This window comes from Cryptomeria japonica, chromosome 6, assembly GCF_030272615.1.
Source record: "Cryptomeria japonica chromosome 6, Sugi_1.0, whole genome shotgun sequence".
Classification (NCBI taxonomy): Eukaryota; Viridiplantae; Streptophyta; class Pinopsida; order Cupressales; family Cupressaceae; genus Cryptomeria; species Cryptomeria japonica.
The window spans coordinates 574952163-574967317 of NC_081410.1; the positions used below are offsets into that span (position 1 = coordinate 574952163).

The window sequence follows — 15155 nt, forward strand, 5'->3', positions numbered from 1 at the left end:
CACTTCCATTTCCAATATAACTGCATGTCCATCCAACTCACGATCCTGGGATTCCATGTTAACATATGAACTTTCTAGCTTGTTTTCTAAGGTCTGATCTGAACAATCAGACTCACCATGACATGAATCCACATCACACAGTGCACCATTAGTACCCAAATCTCGAGTACCTTCATGTGACAACTTAATAGAAGCATCTTGCACATGTGTAGTCATTGTTGTTTCATGCTGATGCAAAATTTCATCACTGCTGTCATGTAAATCAGAATTGTTATGGGTCAATATTTCCATGGAATCTTCATTCTTGACACTGGTATCATGAGTGCCAAAACTCAAGGTCACTCCCACAACACTTTCTGAACTTGCCATGACTTTCAAATCATCATTACGCTCAAGTGGAAGACTGCTGTCATAAAGATCAGACTTGTTATCATGACTGATAACAACTTCTTGAGTGCTAATAATGTCAACATTCTCTTCAAAACTCACATTCTTTTCCATTACTTTCTTTGTACTGTTAAGATTATTTGTATTAGTGGTTGCTTTCTTTTTCTTTGCAAACAAGGGATCCAAAATTCTCGGATGTTGTAAAAACCTTGTTAAATTCCTATCATAGTTTTGAAAGGCCTCCATGAGCTCTGGCATGAGTTCCTGTATAGACTTCATTTTACCCATACTGAAACAAAAACAAGAGTGTTGGTTACTCTAATATCAACTGTGGGAGTTTAATGATTTCCAACCCCAGCAGGATTGCAGGAAACCGCTCTGATACCACTGTAGTATCCCTTTGCCAATGCTGATTAGAGGCCCAAGGAATTTCGTCAAATACTTTGCATACAACCTCTTTACTTGTTTCTATGTTTCAGTCTGATAATGATTGCTTGAAATGATATCAAATGTGATTTAAATGCTTTCAAATGGTTACTAAGATTTCTAGGCAAAGAACTATAATGCAAATGCAATTCTTTTTATCTTTTTGAATGCATATGGATGACCCACACAATGTAAATATGCACCTACAGCAGCTAGACATTAATACAAACAATTGGCATGCAAACTAAATATAAGAGACACAACTCTTGACATTCAAACTCCTTGTGACTACAATGATATTAGAATGCAAGGAGATTGCTTACAAACTGAAATGACATGCAAAAGGCCAAGACTCTTGGCTTACAATGATGTATCCAATGCAAGTACCAAACTGATATAAATGTGCATCTACAACTGCTTAAGAACAGCGATTATTACAACTGTAAAAATGATGCCAACTACACTAGAAAAACATGACAAAAACTGATGTAAAGAAGTTCTTTGATTGATGAAGATGTGGCAGATCCTTATGCAAAGAATGGAGTCTCTCTAAAGCCAAATCGTGCCTCTCATGCAGCTGCCCTTGTTCTAGCATGAACTTCTGATATAAAGTCGTAGCAGCAATAATGAAGATCTTCAACAATGTCTTCTTTCAATGTGTTTAAATCTGCAAAATATATTCTTTGAAAACCCCTTGAAGATTCTGAAAGAAATGTAAATCTTATCCAATGAATCACCAACTAGATCCCTGTATGAAGCCCACAATTAAGCAATGATTCAGCTGGTCTTTCATAGCCTCAAGATTGCATAAACACTGAAGAGATTTCGTTCTCCAATGCTGAAGTTCCGTGAAACTCTAGGTCTCAATGCACAATACCCAAAAGCAAAGACAAATGATCATCAATAATGAGTTTGATTTGCTTTTTGAAACCTTTTATATCCTCTCAACTCTTAAATGCCTTTAATTCCCTTTTGAAATCCACTTTAGGTTTTTAATAAAACTTTATAATAACTTTTGAAATGGGTCGATCCCTTCATTTTTGTGCAAAACAAAATAATATAAAGTATTATTAATAATCGCTTATATCTCCCTTGAAATTGGTACTTTATATTATTCCTCATGCACTTTATAATTTGACTTTATAATCATTAAATGTCGTAAGTCAAATAAAGTCATTAAATGTTCTCACTTTATAATTTAACTTTATGTTATTAAATCCCCTTTAATTATAAAGTCACATGAAGTCAATATAATATTCCCTTAAAATAATTAATTATTATTAAAGTAACACTTTAATAATAATTAAATGTCATAACTCCATTAATTACCATTATTTAATGATTCTGACTTCATTACTGGCTAGCCCACTACTCCCACTGTCAATCTAGATGCCTTACTAAAAATAGTAAGGGTCCCTCTCTAACATTCACTGACTTACTATAAATAGTAAGTCCCTCAAAACGGAACTAGAAACCTCTAAATATCAATGCCTCAGAACAAATGAAAGATATGGTGAGATAAACACTTACAATGGCCACCTGAAGAGCTCCAAAACTCCCAAACTGGACACTCTAATCCACCATACTAGACTACGAGGGTCAAAATAATAGGCTAACCCCTCGAACTTTGATGCTCATGAAAATGGGGACATTACAAACTTAATGCATAGGCAAGAAGATGGAACAAAGTGGTCATTTTGTTCCGTCTCTCTACAGTGATTTATTTCTTTGAAGAATTTTATTTAGGATCTTGCTCTTTTGCATTTATGGTGACTTCCATCTTCTCAATCATTTAGTCGATGCCATCATGTACCTCACTCCTGTCCATTTCGGTATGATGGATCATGGTCAATATGGACTCAATGAAATTGAGGAGATACTCAACGAGATCCCACCAAAAGTCATCTAGGATCACTTGCTTAACTTTCATTGCCCTTGTAGTGTTAGATTGCCTCCATATGGACCAATTTGGGCTTATTACCATGTTAGAAAGTGCCTCATGAACCTTCACAAGTTGTCTTATCACAATTGTGTTGGAGGCAAAAAAATTCTTGAAACTTGTTTGAAAATCAAAATCAAAATAAATAAATTTACAAAAGTTAAAATTAAAAAAAATGAAAAGGTTTACTAAAGTGAAAGATATTTATTATTTAACCTACCTTCAGTAGCTCCAATCTCGAGAGTGTTATAAATATACCTTGTGACATATGGTGGTTGGTGATGAACATTTGGATCTTTTCAGCATTTGGATCTCGAGAGTGTTATAAGATGCACTTGTTTGATCCAATCAATTTTGGTGTCAATTTTTTGTAGCATTAGGCTAAGGGAGTGGACAATGCAAGGTGTCCAAAAATGTGAGAGGAAACAATAGTGAATGCCAATTCATTCACATAGACACATCTCACTATGTCTTGATTGACAAGACTCGTTATGAAATGCCTTTTCTATTTGTCCCTTTGATCTATAAGTGTAGAGGTCATAGGTTCTTCAAGTATGGACACAAATGGATGGCTCTCCATAGGTTCAACATAAGAAGGTTGTGGAGGGGGCTTCATCCCTCTCGATCCTTTCTTTAGCAAAGGATGATTTTGATTTGATTTACATCTTGATACGTCTGCTTTTTCTTTCTTTTCAAGATATGCCAAGACTACTTCATCTGGAAGGGCTTTATCATTTGGGCTCAGTTTGTTTGGACAAAATCTAATGCCTTGTCCATGGAGTCTACACAAATGGCCTTCACTCAATTGTATGAGCTTGGATATCTAACTTTACAATGCTTACAACTCCAAACATAACCTTCACAACCTTCACCACTTGGAAGTTGCATCATTTCAACATATTTCCAAATGGGAGAGAGTATGGGTCTGTTTTGAAGTGGGGTTGGTTTAGGGAGCTAGAAACGGTTGCCATTGTAATTCCTAAGACAACACTTTCAATAAACAACACATTCAAAACAAACCAAAAGGAAACAACTTCAAAACAAAACAAGAGAGTTCATTTGTAAAAGAAAAGGGTAAGGAGGAAAAACCAAAAACTTCAAAAAACTACCTCTCTTAAAGGAATCTTCCTTGATGATCTCCTTGACAACAAATCAACAGTTACAAATGCGTAGGAATAGCACAGCAACCAGCTTATAGAGTTCAGCAATCATTCTTCAACTCTATTCGTGCAATGGAAAGCAAGAAACTAAGTTCAGCCATGGAGGAAGATATTTTTGTTTTTCATTCATAATACGAAAAATGAGGTTAGTTTTGCCTTTTAGATGTTTTTTATGACATAAATTAGGGTTGGGATGGCAAAATGACCTTTTTGCAATAAAAATCAATTGAAAAAAATTAGAAAATGGTCAAATTCGCCTGTGTTGGACGGCGAAATACATCCCAAGCTCGCCTAGGTTTGTTCGAGCTGGACCCACAGCCCTGGGGCAGAACCTTGTGTGAACCCATAGCGAACTGTATTGGGACTTCTCTGCAAATCCCTATGGACGAGTAACATAGCTTTGACCCTTTCGCCCATCTTCAAGTTGAAGATGTTCATTTGGCCAAGTAGAGTGGCCAACACTTTTGTGTGAACTATTTATTTGACAACACTATTTTAGTTTCAATAACATGCTTGGGCAACTCCATTTTTGAAAAGTGATATTTTCTTCGTTGCCCTAGAGTTTTAGAATGTAATTTTTTGACCAAACAACCTTCTAAAAGTGAAAATAGACCACTTGGAAGATTGAAAACTTAGTTTAGAACTGTGTAGCAGCAAGGAGAAGATTAAGAAAGAGGCAGAATCTGAAAAGAATGCTGTTGATATCTCCTTTATAAAGGCAATGGAATATGCTTACACCTGCAAAATGTAAAAGGAATGCCCTGCTCTACTGCAACATTAAGGATTGATTCCTTTTACTTTGTAATGGTAACATCATTCATAAATAGGTGTTTGGTTTCCTTGTATATTTTAAATTGCCTTTTTGCTTTCCTAAGATGACTGAGACAAGTATGGTGCCACCTTTTGTAAGAATTTCTCTTAAACACTTAATCATAGTAGATGTTTCATGTGTTTTGGTTCACTTGCACATTTAGATGGAATTTAGAGATGGCTAAGCAACACAAGAATCACTCAAGTGATTTTCGGCCACCTAAACATAGGCAGAGTTTAGATGAGAGTTAGCTCACTTTTGCAATGGTAGGCAGAAATTAGAAATGGTTAAACAATTAGGAAGTGCACCTCATTGATGTTCTCTTTCAGCACCTTAAGATAGGCAGAATTAGGAGATGCTTTTTCCATGCCTATTAATTTTGGTGGAAAAACAGATAGTTGAACCAAGTCATATCATTCCCAATGAAAAAGTTTAGTGGTTTAGTTGGGTTGGGAATACACCATCTTCACTTAGGCCACTTTCTCTTTCTTTGGTGGAACAAACCAATGGTTTCACCATGAGAGAAATATACTTGACGGAAAATCATTTAAGCCATTTTTCATCATGTTGGCCGAAAAATCACTTGGTTAAGCATTGCATGTGTGTGCTTGGGTGAAGATATATGTCAATGTTACCAATTTAAAGATGCTAGGTGGAATAATGGTTGGTTGAGCTAAAGGATAATTTCATTGGGTGAAAATGGATTGTTTTTGCCACCTTCAATTTGTTGGGTGGATAAAACATTCCATGCTCCCATTTTAACATTACTAAGGCAAAACTCCATTGTTGCTTAGCACTTATATGTAAGCATAGGCAGAACTTGATAAGATTTGTGCTAGTTCTAAGTTAGGTGGAATATTAGTTGGAGCTTGCGTTTATTGTTGCCACTTCTACATATGCTTTAAGCAAAGATTTTGAGTGGCTTAGCCACATGGAAAGTGCACTTGAAATCTTGCACACTTAAGCCAAAGTGGAGCTTTGGCACAGTTGTGCCATGTCTCCACTATGCCTTAGATTTTTACTCTATCTTCATCATTTGCTTCTAATTCCCATCACCTTGCAAAAGTGTTAGCTGAAGCACTAGACCATGACAAGATGACCTTGTAAATCGACTGAGGAGATCATAATTTACTTTGATTGACATAAGATGTTCGATTGTGTTGACGAAATAGACAAAACATAGTATGAATAGTGATTTTTGTAGTGGTGGAACAATTGGCTCGTCTAGTGACCATGGAACATACCTAGGCCATGACAGAACTTTAGAATCTTTTGATTAAATTTTTTCCAATCTCTTATCTATTGGGCAATAGAGTCAATCCTAACCTAACACCCAACATACACAAAAAACTAAAGTGATAGAATAAGTAAATACATTACATGGGAAAAGCTTTACAACCAAGTAGAAACTAGTAATTGAGAATTCAGCAGTGCAGCTAATTCTCTTCCATTCTTTTTATGAAATTTAAAAGGACGATGTGGGGGTTATCATATATATTTCCAATAATTCAAAGAAATAATACTGTTAGCAGCCAATATTTACTTAAAGATAAAAAGGCAGATGAACTTTGTATTGACTTTGGTAACTGTGGTAGTTCTTGTTTGTATAACTAAAATTAATGATCTGTTTTGTTTTCATTGCAGTTTGAAATTTTTTGTTAATTTATCAGATGATGTGGGGGTTATGATATATATTTCAAATAATAATTTCAAAGAAATAATTCAGTTAGCTGCCAATATCTGCTTATAATTTTAGGGACAAAATAAGATTATCGATTAACATGAGGAAGGAAGATTAAAAAGGCATATGAAATTTGTATCTACTGTGTTAACTGTGGTAGTTCTTGATTGTATAACTCAAACTAATGATCTGTTTTGTTTTTATTGCAGTTTGAAAATTTTTATTCCCTTGACAATCCTTGCTTTCGTGGTTCTTGTTCCAGTTAATGCCACAAAGGGGACAGTACATGACATTGATAAACTTTCAATGTCAAATGTTGAATCGGGTTCTCAGAGGTTAGTGAGTACATAAATTTCTTTGAGGTAGAAAATGCCTAATATGTTTAAACAAAGAGGCATATGGGAGAGCAAAGTAAATTTATCTCAGAGCTATTTGATAATATTTTCTGACTTTAGTGTCATTTATATGTGTATAAATGACTTATCTGTATGAATATGAAACCATTTTAATTGAGGTCATTTTTTCTTCTTTCTTGACTTATGCTCTTGTAATCACTCCGATTTTAGTTTTTGTTGATTATAGATCATGATGATATTAGTCAGATACTCTTATTTAAAGGCCATCAAGATACTTGAGGCTAAATTGAGACAAATAATGATGCATCTGGGTACACAAAGCAGTCTTTCTTTAATTTTAGTTATTGTTGTCCTGAAGGTTACTGTCAAACATGCATACTTAGAAGGCTACAACAGGTGCAGAATGAGTTACTACAGGTCATCTACAAGTTGTACAAGTGATATTTATAATTTTAACCTGTTGTAGATGTTGTATAATGTACTAGAGGCATATGGGAAACTGCTGCAGGTATGTTGGGAGCTCCTACAGGAAACTTGATAGTGTGCTACAGGTATTTGGAAGACAAGGCATAAGCTAGGCTGATTTGCATTGGGATTGTTATTGGTTTTAGCAATATAGTCAATGTCAAATAGATATGCAACAGGTTCATGTAAATTATAGGAGGTCATTTTTCTACCTGGGGTCTGCTCAAATTTTTAAAGGGGCGGAGTCTGTCTTTTTTCACATGGATGCTGCTATGTCAGCATGTTGTTATTATTTGGGCTGATACTCTTGTTTTCTCCACAATAGTTCATTTTTCTTCTTTTGGCGTTTGCTGAGACCCATATGGACAGACCTTCTTCGCTGGGCAGAGGTTTCTTTTTGTTATCATTTGAGTGTCAATTACAGTATTGCTTGACTTCATTGAGGTAGCAAACTGTTATGCTTCATTGTCAACCAATTATTTGGGCACATGATGTTTTATTTTCTTTTCTTTGCAGCTATTTCTTTTTCCCCATGTGACATGACAATTATCTTGGTTGTTTAGGTGCTTAATTGTTTGCGTGGGTGAGTGCACCTTTGGTTGTCAATCAGTATCTCTGCCTTTAATCAGTTACTCGAGGTGACCTTTAGTTGTCAAATGAAAGAGTTATTAATATGGGAGAACCAATGATCTTCAGAACTGAGTGTTTCGTTTGAAAAGAAGGTAGATCTGAAAATAGAGAGATTCCCTATGTTGAAAGTGTTGAATTTAGGCAATCAGATGTTAATCTATTTAATTAAATTATAATCAAACTGAGAATAAGCAGAAATAACAATAAAGCACACACGACAAGACAAAAATACCCTAGGAAAACCTCCCTCTTGGAGGAAAAACCCAGCATCAAAGATTCAGATCAGTTCCTTTATTTATAAGCAGATTATATGAACAGTATATATCAGATTACTTATCTGATTGTAGGGCCAATCTAGGGCAGATTAAACCAAGTACATGCAGCTGTAGTATATCTTTAGAGAGAGCAGAATATCGACACCACTTGGAGAAGGAGATCGCTGAAGTATAGGGCACCACCTTGCCCAGTCCAATGGATTCTCTCAATGATTGGATAGACTTGCAGCAGTATGAAGCTTAGATCGCTTCCTTTCCTTCCAAGTTCGCTGACTGAATTTACATAAGGCTAACAACACTTGATGAAGATGATGCATTGTGTTTGAAGTGTGAAATGAATCTTGTTTATATACAAGATTCATGTTCAAGTTTTCCAAGTCGGCTTTAACAAAATTGCCGCTATTTTACATAATTTAGTTTTGCCCTTTTGGCACCTACATAAATTGCAAGTTATACCACGTTTCATTTTGGGCCCAGCCCTATTAGACATGTAATCGCTTTACAATATGATTAATATTTTAATTGCCACAAGGCAACATTAAAATATAATCCGAACTAGCTATCCATTTCAACAGAAAGGATATAGAGGATAGAGATAGAATTTCCAAGAAGATCAAAAGGAAGAGGCAAAATCTCTTTGTTAGGTATTGTTGTTCTTTTGATAGGACATGCAAAGAGGGGAAAGGGATGGAGAAGGAAGTTGAGTTGAGATGTTGACTGTATAGTGAGAAGAAAGGGTGGAAACTAGAAGAGAGGTTTCCTAGGGAAAATGAAGGCAAATAGAAGATAAAGAAATAGTTGTGTAGCTCATTTTTGAATTGTGTAATTTGAAGGCTCATGTGAGCATGTTTTTTAAGTTTGACATAGGTAGACTTGAGTACTTTAATACATGCTTCTTGTTGTTGTGATTCCATTGTGCGTATGCATGTTGTGAAGAGTGTTCGGTTGCTAGGTTGGGCCATCCTTGATTGGACCCCGACCCCTTTACCTAAATTGCATCAAATAGCCTTTTCTCTAGTGTTATCTGAGCTTTGAGGATGCATTTCTAGAGATAGCAAAAAAACTTCTAGATTTTGGGAATGGGTAGGGGCTGAATACACACACACACACTCTAAAAGAAGGCAATTTTTTTAGATTTATTCAAATATATGATCCATGATCCAAACTTGAATTCCATTGTCACACTAACCATCAATGTGAAATAATAAGCCTTATTTACAAAGGGATAAGAATACAATGGCAATCTAGTGATACTTGATATTTAAAAATACATGAATTTACCATTGTACATTGAAAAAATGATATGGAAAATGGCTAAATTAAAATGTTTGGCTGCCTTAAGCATCAAGCTCAATAATCAATGTCATGAATTTCTCCTTGTCAAGGGAATTGCTAGACTCATTTGGATCTTGCAAACAAAACCCCTATCAATCTTAGTTGCACACCTTAGTCTTCATCAACCTGATTTGGCTCGTTGGGCTCTACACCACATAGTGTTGTTTGACTGCCCTTGTATTCATTTGTATTCCAATCAATGAAATGCAAGAAATGACCTACAAAATATTCCTTTCCACTTTGCTAAAGGATGGTTGTTCCTATTAATAAAGTGAATAAAGCTATACATAGACTAGTTTGTCTATGTTGTAATGGAATTGAAAGCTTAAGAAAGAAGGTAAATAGAAAATGTTTTGTGGCAATGAAGAAGGCCCATATGACTACCATCAACTTACTAGCTTTTTTTGTGCCATAATATGTTTGTTATTTTAGCTAAACCCTTGTAGCTAAAAAGTTTCACAAAAAATATTCCTTGAGCACTAATCAGGCAAGATCCTTCACATTTTCATGTGGGTCCTCATTGAGACAGTCCTTCATGTTATCAATAGGAATAACTCTCCATTACTAGCCACAAATTAATGGGGTTCATTGCATATGCAATCATGTGTGTAAAGGGCTGTTTTGCTTCTCTGACCTATGTTGAATGATGGATTGAACATGGTGATAAAATTACAAGGTGGGGGTCTCTCTAACTAATCACTGATGACCAAATGCAGCCATCATTTTGACAAGAGTTCTATGAATGCATGTAGATCTCTCTAAGGTTGTGATTGCCATATTTGATAATGAAAAAAACATGTGATACAATAGATGTGATGTCTTATATTTGATGAAAAAGAATCATAGGCCACATTATACTTCACCCTTTTCCCCTAATATGTCTTGTAGTCCCCTCACCTTGTCCACTCTTGTGTCATAATCATTAGTTGCAATGGCTTTTGCAACTCAAGCATCCGCTCCAATAAAATGAAAAAGAATGGATATTAAGTCACAATTAATTTGTGGAATTCTTTCATCATAATAGAATGAAAGAATGCTTATAATGTGTGATGATTGTATATAAATATTTGTATTGTTTTCAAACTTAACAAGTGTTTTTAGGCCCACTTATTTAAAATTGTTTTGTGATAGTCAAGTAGGCGAATATGACTTCCACCAATTTACTACCTTTTCTTGTACCCTAATATGTCTATTTATCTTAGCCAAAGTCTTGCAGCTATCAAGTTCCACAAGTCTGATTCGTTGAGCACTAATTAGGAACAACTATTTTCAAACATATGGGATTCATTACATATATTATTATGTGTAAAGGGGTGTTTTGCTTCTCTAGTCTATGATGAATGATGAGCTGAACATGCTTGTGGTAAAATCACAAGGTGAGGTCTCTAGAACGAATCGTGGTTCACTAATTGCAGCCTTTATTTTTCAAAGAATGCTATCAATGCACTCATAGATCCCTATAAGGTTGTGATTGTCATATTTGATGATGATAAAAACATGGGATACAATAGAAGTGATGCTTCTCACATTTGAAAAAAAAATCGCTGACCACTATATGCTCTTACCATCATCTAGCCCACTCTTTTGTCACGATGATTTGTTGCAAGGGTTCTTGCAAGTTGCAACACAAACATCCTCTCTCTAATAAAATGAAATAGAATGGAAATTAACTCTCAATTTGTTTTGAAGGATTTTTTCATTCCAAAGGAATAAGAGAATACTTATGGGGTGTGGTTGCATATAAACATTTGTGTCTTTTTCACCCTAACCATGACCCAATCAATTTTTCCTGATGTCCTTTAGTGCATTTTTGCTATGTGCACACAACATGAGGTCCAATTGTTCATCATGAAGTCCAATATATAGTGGCTTAAATTTGATGTCTAAAACTAACTAAAAGGTCTCACTTTTTGCCCTACACAAATGTTGGAATCTAAAATAAAAATCTAGTGTCCTTGTGTTTTTTGAAAAAATCAATAGCTTGAGGGAAATAAGGGATTTCTTTATGTATGACTATAATGGTATTGAGGTGGTGTCTCGTGTCTTTCAACCTAGCCATGTGTTATCAAATTCATTATTTATTTTTGTAATGTCCCAATATTTAAAATTCCTTAATTTTGCTTTAAATAATTATCCCACGTTCACAATAGGGCTTACAAGCATTATTATAATTTTGATATATATGTCAGACTTAAAATTTAATAATATAATTTTGAAAAATAGAAACTTATTTTTGAAATCTTCTGTAATCGTTTTTCAATTTGCAGCTATTTTATCTCTACAAATGTCTTGTAACATTCTTGCTGAAGTTAGAGGTTCTTGTCCACTAACTTGATGAAGAAATCAAGGATTTTTGTCCTTGAATTTCTGACTATGAGTGTGTTTTGTCCTCAAGATTGCTGAATCGTTGATTCATACTCCATGTAGGAAACATAAATAATTTATCTTTGTTCAATATGTCTTGATTTCCTTGACTTATCTTCCTTATATACATCTTTTTACTTCAATAAACACAACCCTTCATTCACTACCCTTTGTCCTTTTAATTAAATATAATTTTAAGCTTTTATTATTTCTTTAATAGGAATCACAAGTGTAAGAACATAATCCACGATTTAGTTGATATGCTCCATCTTTTAGATATTAATATACTTTAACTAGGGACCCATTGTTGCTTATTAATCTTTGTAGTGTATGACCGATGATCAACATCTTCTCCAATGTAATATAAAGAATTTAATCTGGTAATTTAGGTGGGGACACTACAGTCCGCCCTACCCAAGATTGCTTGTCCTCAAGTAATTTTAGATTAGGATGATTAAAGATGTCTTCTTTTTCCCATGTGGCATCCTTCATAGGTATATTCTTCCACTTGACCAAATATTCTAGAATATCTTTATTTCTTAACTTTCTCTCTCATATCAATAATGGCTTTAGGCTCTAAAATTAATCTACCCTCATCATCAAGTGGAGGCAATTTTGGACAAGGTGTGATATGTTGTTCCAGGATTTTCTTGAGGTGAGATACATGAAAGACATCATGAATTTTACTATTTCCTGGTATCTACAACTTGTAAGCTTTCTCTCCTATTCTTTGTGTAATCTTATAAGGTCCATAGAATTATGGCTTGAGATTCTCCACACCACTTCCCTTGTGATAAGATTGATTATAAGGTTGTAACCTTAAGAAAACCAAGTCACCAAATTCAAATGTTTTTTGTACCGTGTGGCAATCAACATATATCTTTTGCTAATTTTGAGCTTTTTGTAAATTTTCTTTGAGAGTATTCAAAATATCCATACTTTGTCGCACCAAGTCTAGTTCCAAGGACTTTGCTTTGTATGAGAATCAAATCCCCAAATGAGAATGCCTTGTAACCACATAGTGCTTTGAAGGAATTCATTCCAATTGACATATGGTGAGTGTAGTAACATAATTTATTAAATACCCCTCAAGCCATTTGTTCACTATTTTTGTTTGTCCATCCATTTGTGGGTAGTAGCTAGTGCTTGGGGTTAATCCTGTTCCAATCAAATGAAAGAGTTCTTGCCAGAATAAACTAATAAATCTATTGTCTATGTCACTAACAATATTTTTAGGTAGTCCATGTAGTGTAATACCTCTCTAAAGAAGAGATCATCCACTTGTGGAGCTCTATATTTGAAATATATGGCTTTGAAATGAGCATACTTGGTGATTTGATCTAAAAAGATATAATTCTTCCCTTGTACTTTCAATAATCATGTAATGAAATCCATTGAAATACTTTCCTATTTTTACTTTGGAATTGGTAAGGGGTAGGGTTGTAACAGACCAATTCAATTCCTATTGACAAGCCATACATTCTTTGACATGTTTTGAGACATCCCCTTTTAGAGCTTTCTTTGAAAATTGTTCTCACTTGTTTATATGTTTTGTAATATCCTTTATGTCTAGCTAGAGGAGAATCATGATATGCCCTTAGAATATTTTCTTTCATCATCAATTCTAGGACTAGATATATTTGATCTTTATAAAGGATGAAATCATCAACTATCTTGTACCTAAGATCATTTAACTTGCCTCCAATATCTCATTAGCCAAATTATCTTTAGTATATTCTGCTAATATAGAAGTTTTCCAATAAGGAGAAATATCTGTCATAGAGCATAAATGAGGCTTTCGAGACAAGGCATTGGCTATGATATTATTTCTTCCTTTCACATATTCGATATCGAAACTATAAGCTTGTATCTTGCTTATGCGTTTTTGTTGCCTATAATTCAAATCTCATTTTGATTTAGGAAGACCCTTAGATTGCTTGAATTTTGCCAATGCATGCATGATGGCAAGCATTTCTTTGTCATAAATAGAGTAGTTCTTCTTAGAGTCTTTAAGCTTACGACTCTCCAAGGCTATTGGATGTATATTTTGCATTAATACTGCTCCAATGAATGCCTTCACTTGAAGCATCACATTCTAATTCAACTGGGAGTAAGAAATCAAGGATGGCTAATATAGGATAGGAACTCATTAACTCTTTGAGTTTTGAATAAGATCCTTTTGCTTTCTCACTCCATGAAAATGCTTCTTTCTTAGTTAAGTCTATTTTTGAGGCAGCCAATTGTGAGAACCCTTTGACAAATCTTTTGTAATAACTACAAAGTCTCATAAATCCTCTTAATTGTGAGGTCAATATACTATTGCCTTAGTCTTCTTCTCATCTACGTTGATGCCATGGGCATTGATCATATGCCGCAAATTCAAAATCTCCATTATTCCATACTCACATTTGGATGCCTTGAAAAACCGTGACTTATTTGTATGTTTTAAGTGATCCTCTCAAGTTTTAGTATAAATCTATATATCATCAAAGAAGAACAAAAGAAATTTCTTTAACTACTTATTGAATACTGGGTTCATACAAGATTGGAATGTAGTTGGTTCATCAAAATACCCAAGGTGACATCTAAAGGCTGTCTTGTGAACATCTTCCTTTCTCATCCTTATTTGATGGTATTCAGATAATAAGTCAATTTTATAGAAATATACTGATCTATCCGAGTTCATCAATGTTGGGAATAAGGTTGTGGTTCTTGATAGTCTTTTTATTGAGTGCCCAATAATTGACATGTATCCTCATAGAACCATCCTTCCTTTTCACCAATACTACGAAAGAGGCAAAAGGACTAGAGCTTGGTTGTATATGCCCCATATCGAGTAGTTCTTTTATTGTTTCTCAATTTCTTCCTTAAAAATTGTTAGATGATGATATGGTGTTGTAATGATGGGCTTGGAACCTTCCTCTAATTCAATAATATACCAAAATCCCCTATGAGGTGGTAGTTCTTGTGGAATATCACCAAATATCTCTCTATGCTTATTTAGAATGGGCTGAATATCTATATGAATGGCTTGTCCATTTGTAAATGAAACTTCATTAATAATTAAATATTATGTTGCCCAATTGACTTTTCCCCAATGAAATTCTGTTTCCATTCTCTTTGCAGTAACAAACCTTGGAGCTCCATTAGAAAAACCTTGAAGAACCACTTCTTTACCCTCAATTTTGGATTTAGGTTCCATAGTTTGCTAATTCTATGTGAATTTCCTGAGTGTAGCCATTGTACCCCCAAAACTACATTTGTCTTCCTAATGCTTACCAGATAAAATAATCACAAACCTTGTGCATACTGTTGACGTGTATTTT

At 34.6% G+C, this 15155-nt stretch overlaps 1 protein-coding gene across 3 annotated transcripts in view; it reads left to right on the plus strand.

Annotated features, from left to right (window-relative positions):
- Positions 1-15155, plus strand: part of LOC131062954 (CSC1-like protein At1g62320) — a 148981-nt gene that overhangs the window by 10342 nt on the left and 123484 nt on the right. For all 3 annotated transcript variants that reach the window (XM_057996700.2, XM_057996699.2, XM_057996701.2), the window contains exon 3: positions 6614-6739. In XM_057996700.2, the coding sequence (XP_057852683.2) occupies positions 6614-6739 (126 nt within the window). The remainder of the gene's footprint in view (positions 1-6613; positions 6740-15155) is intronic.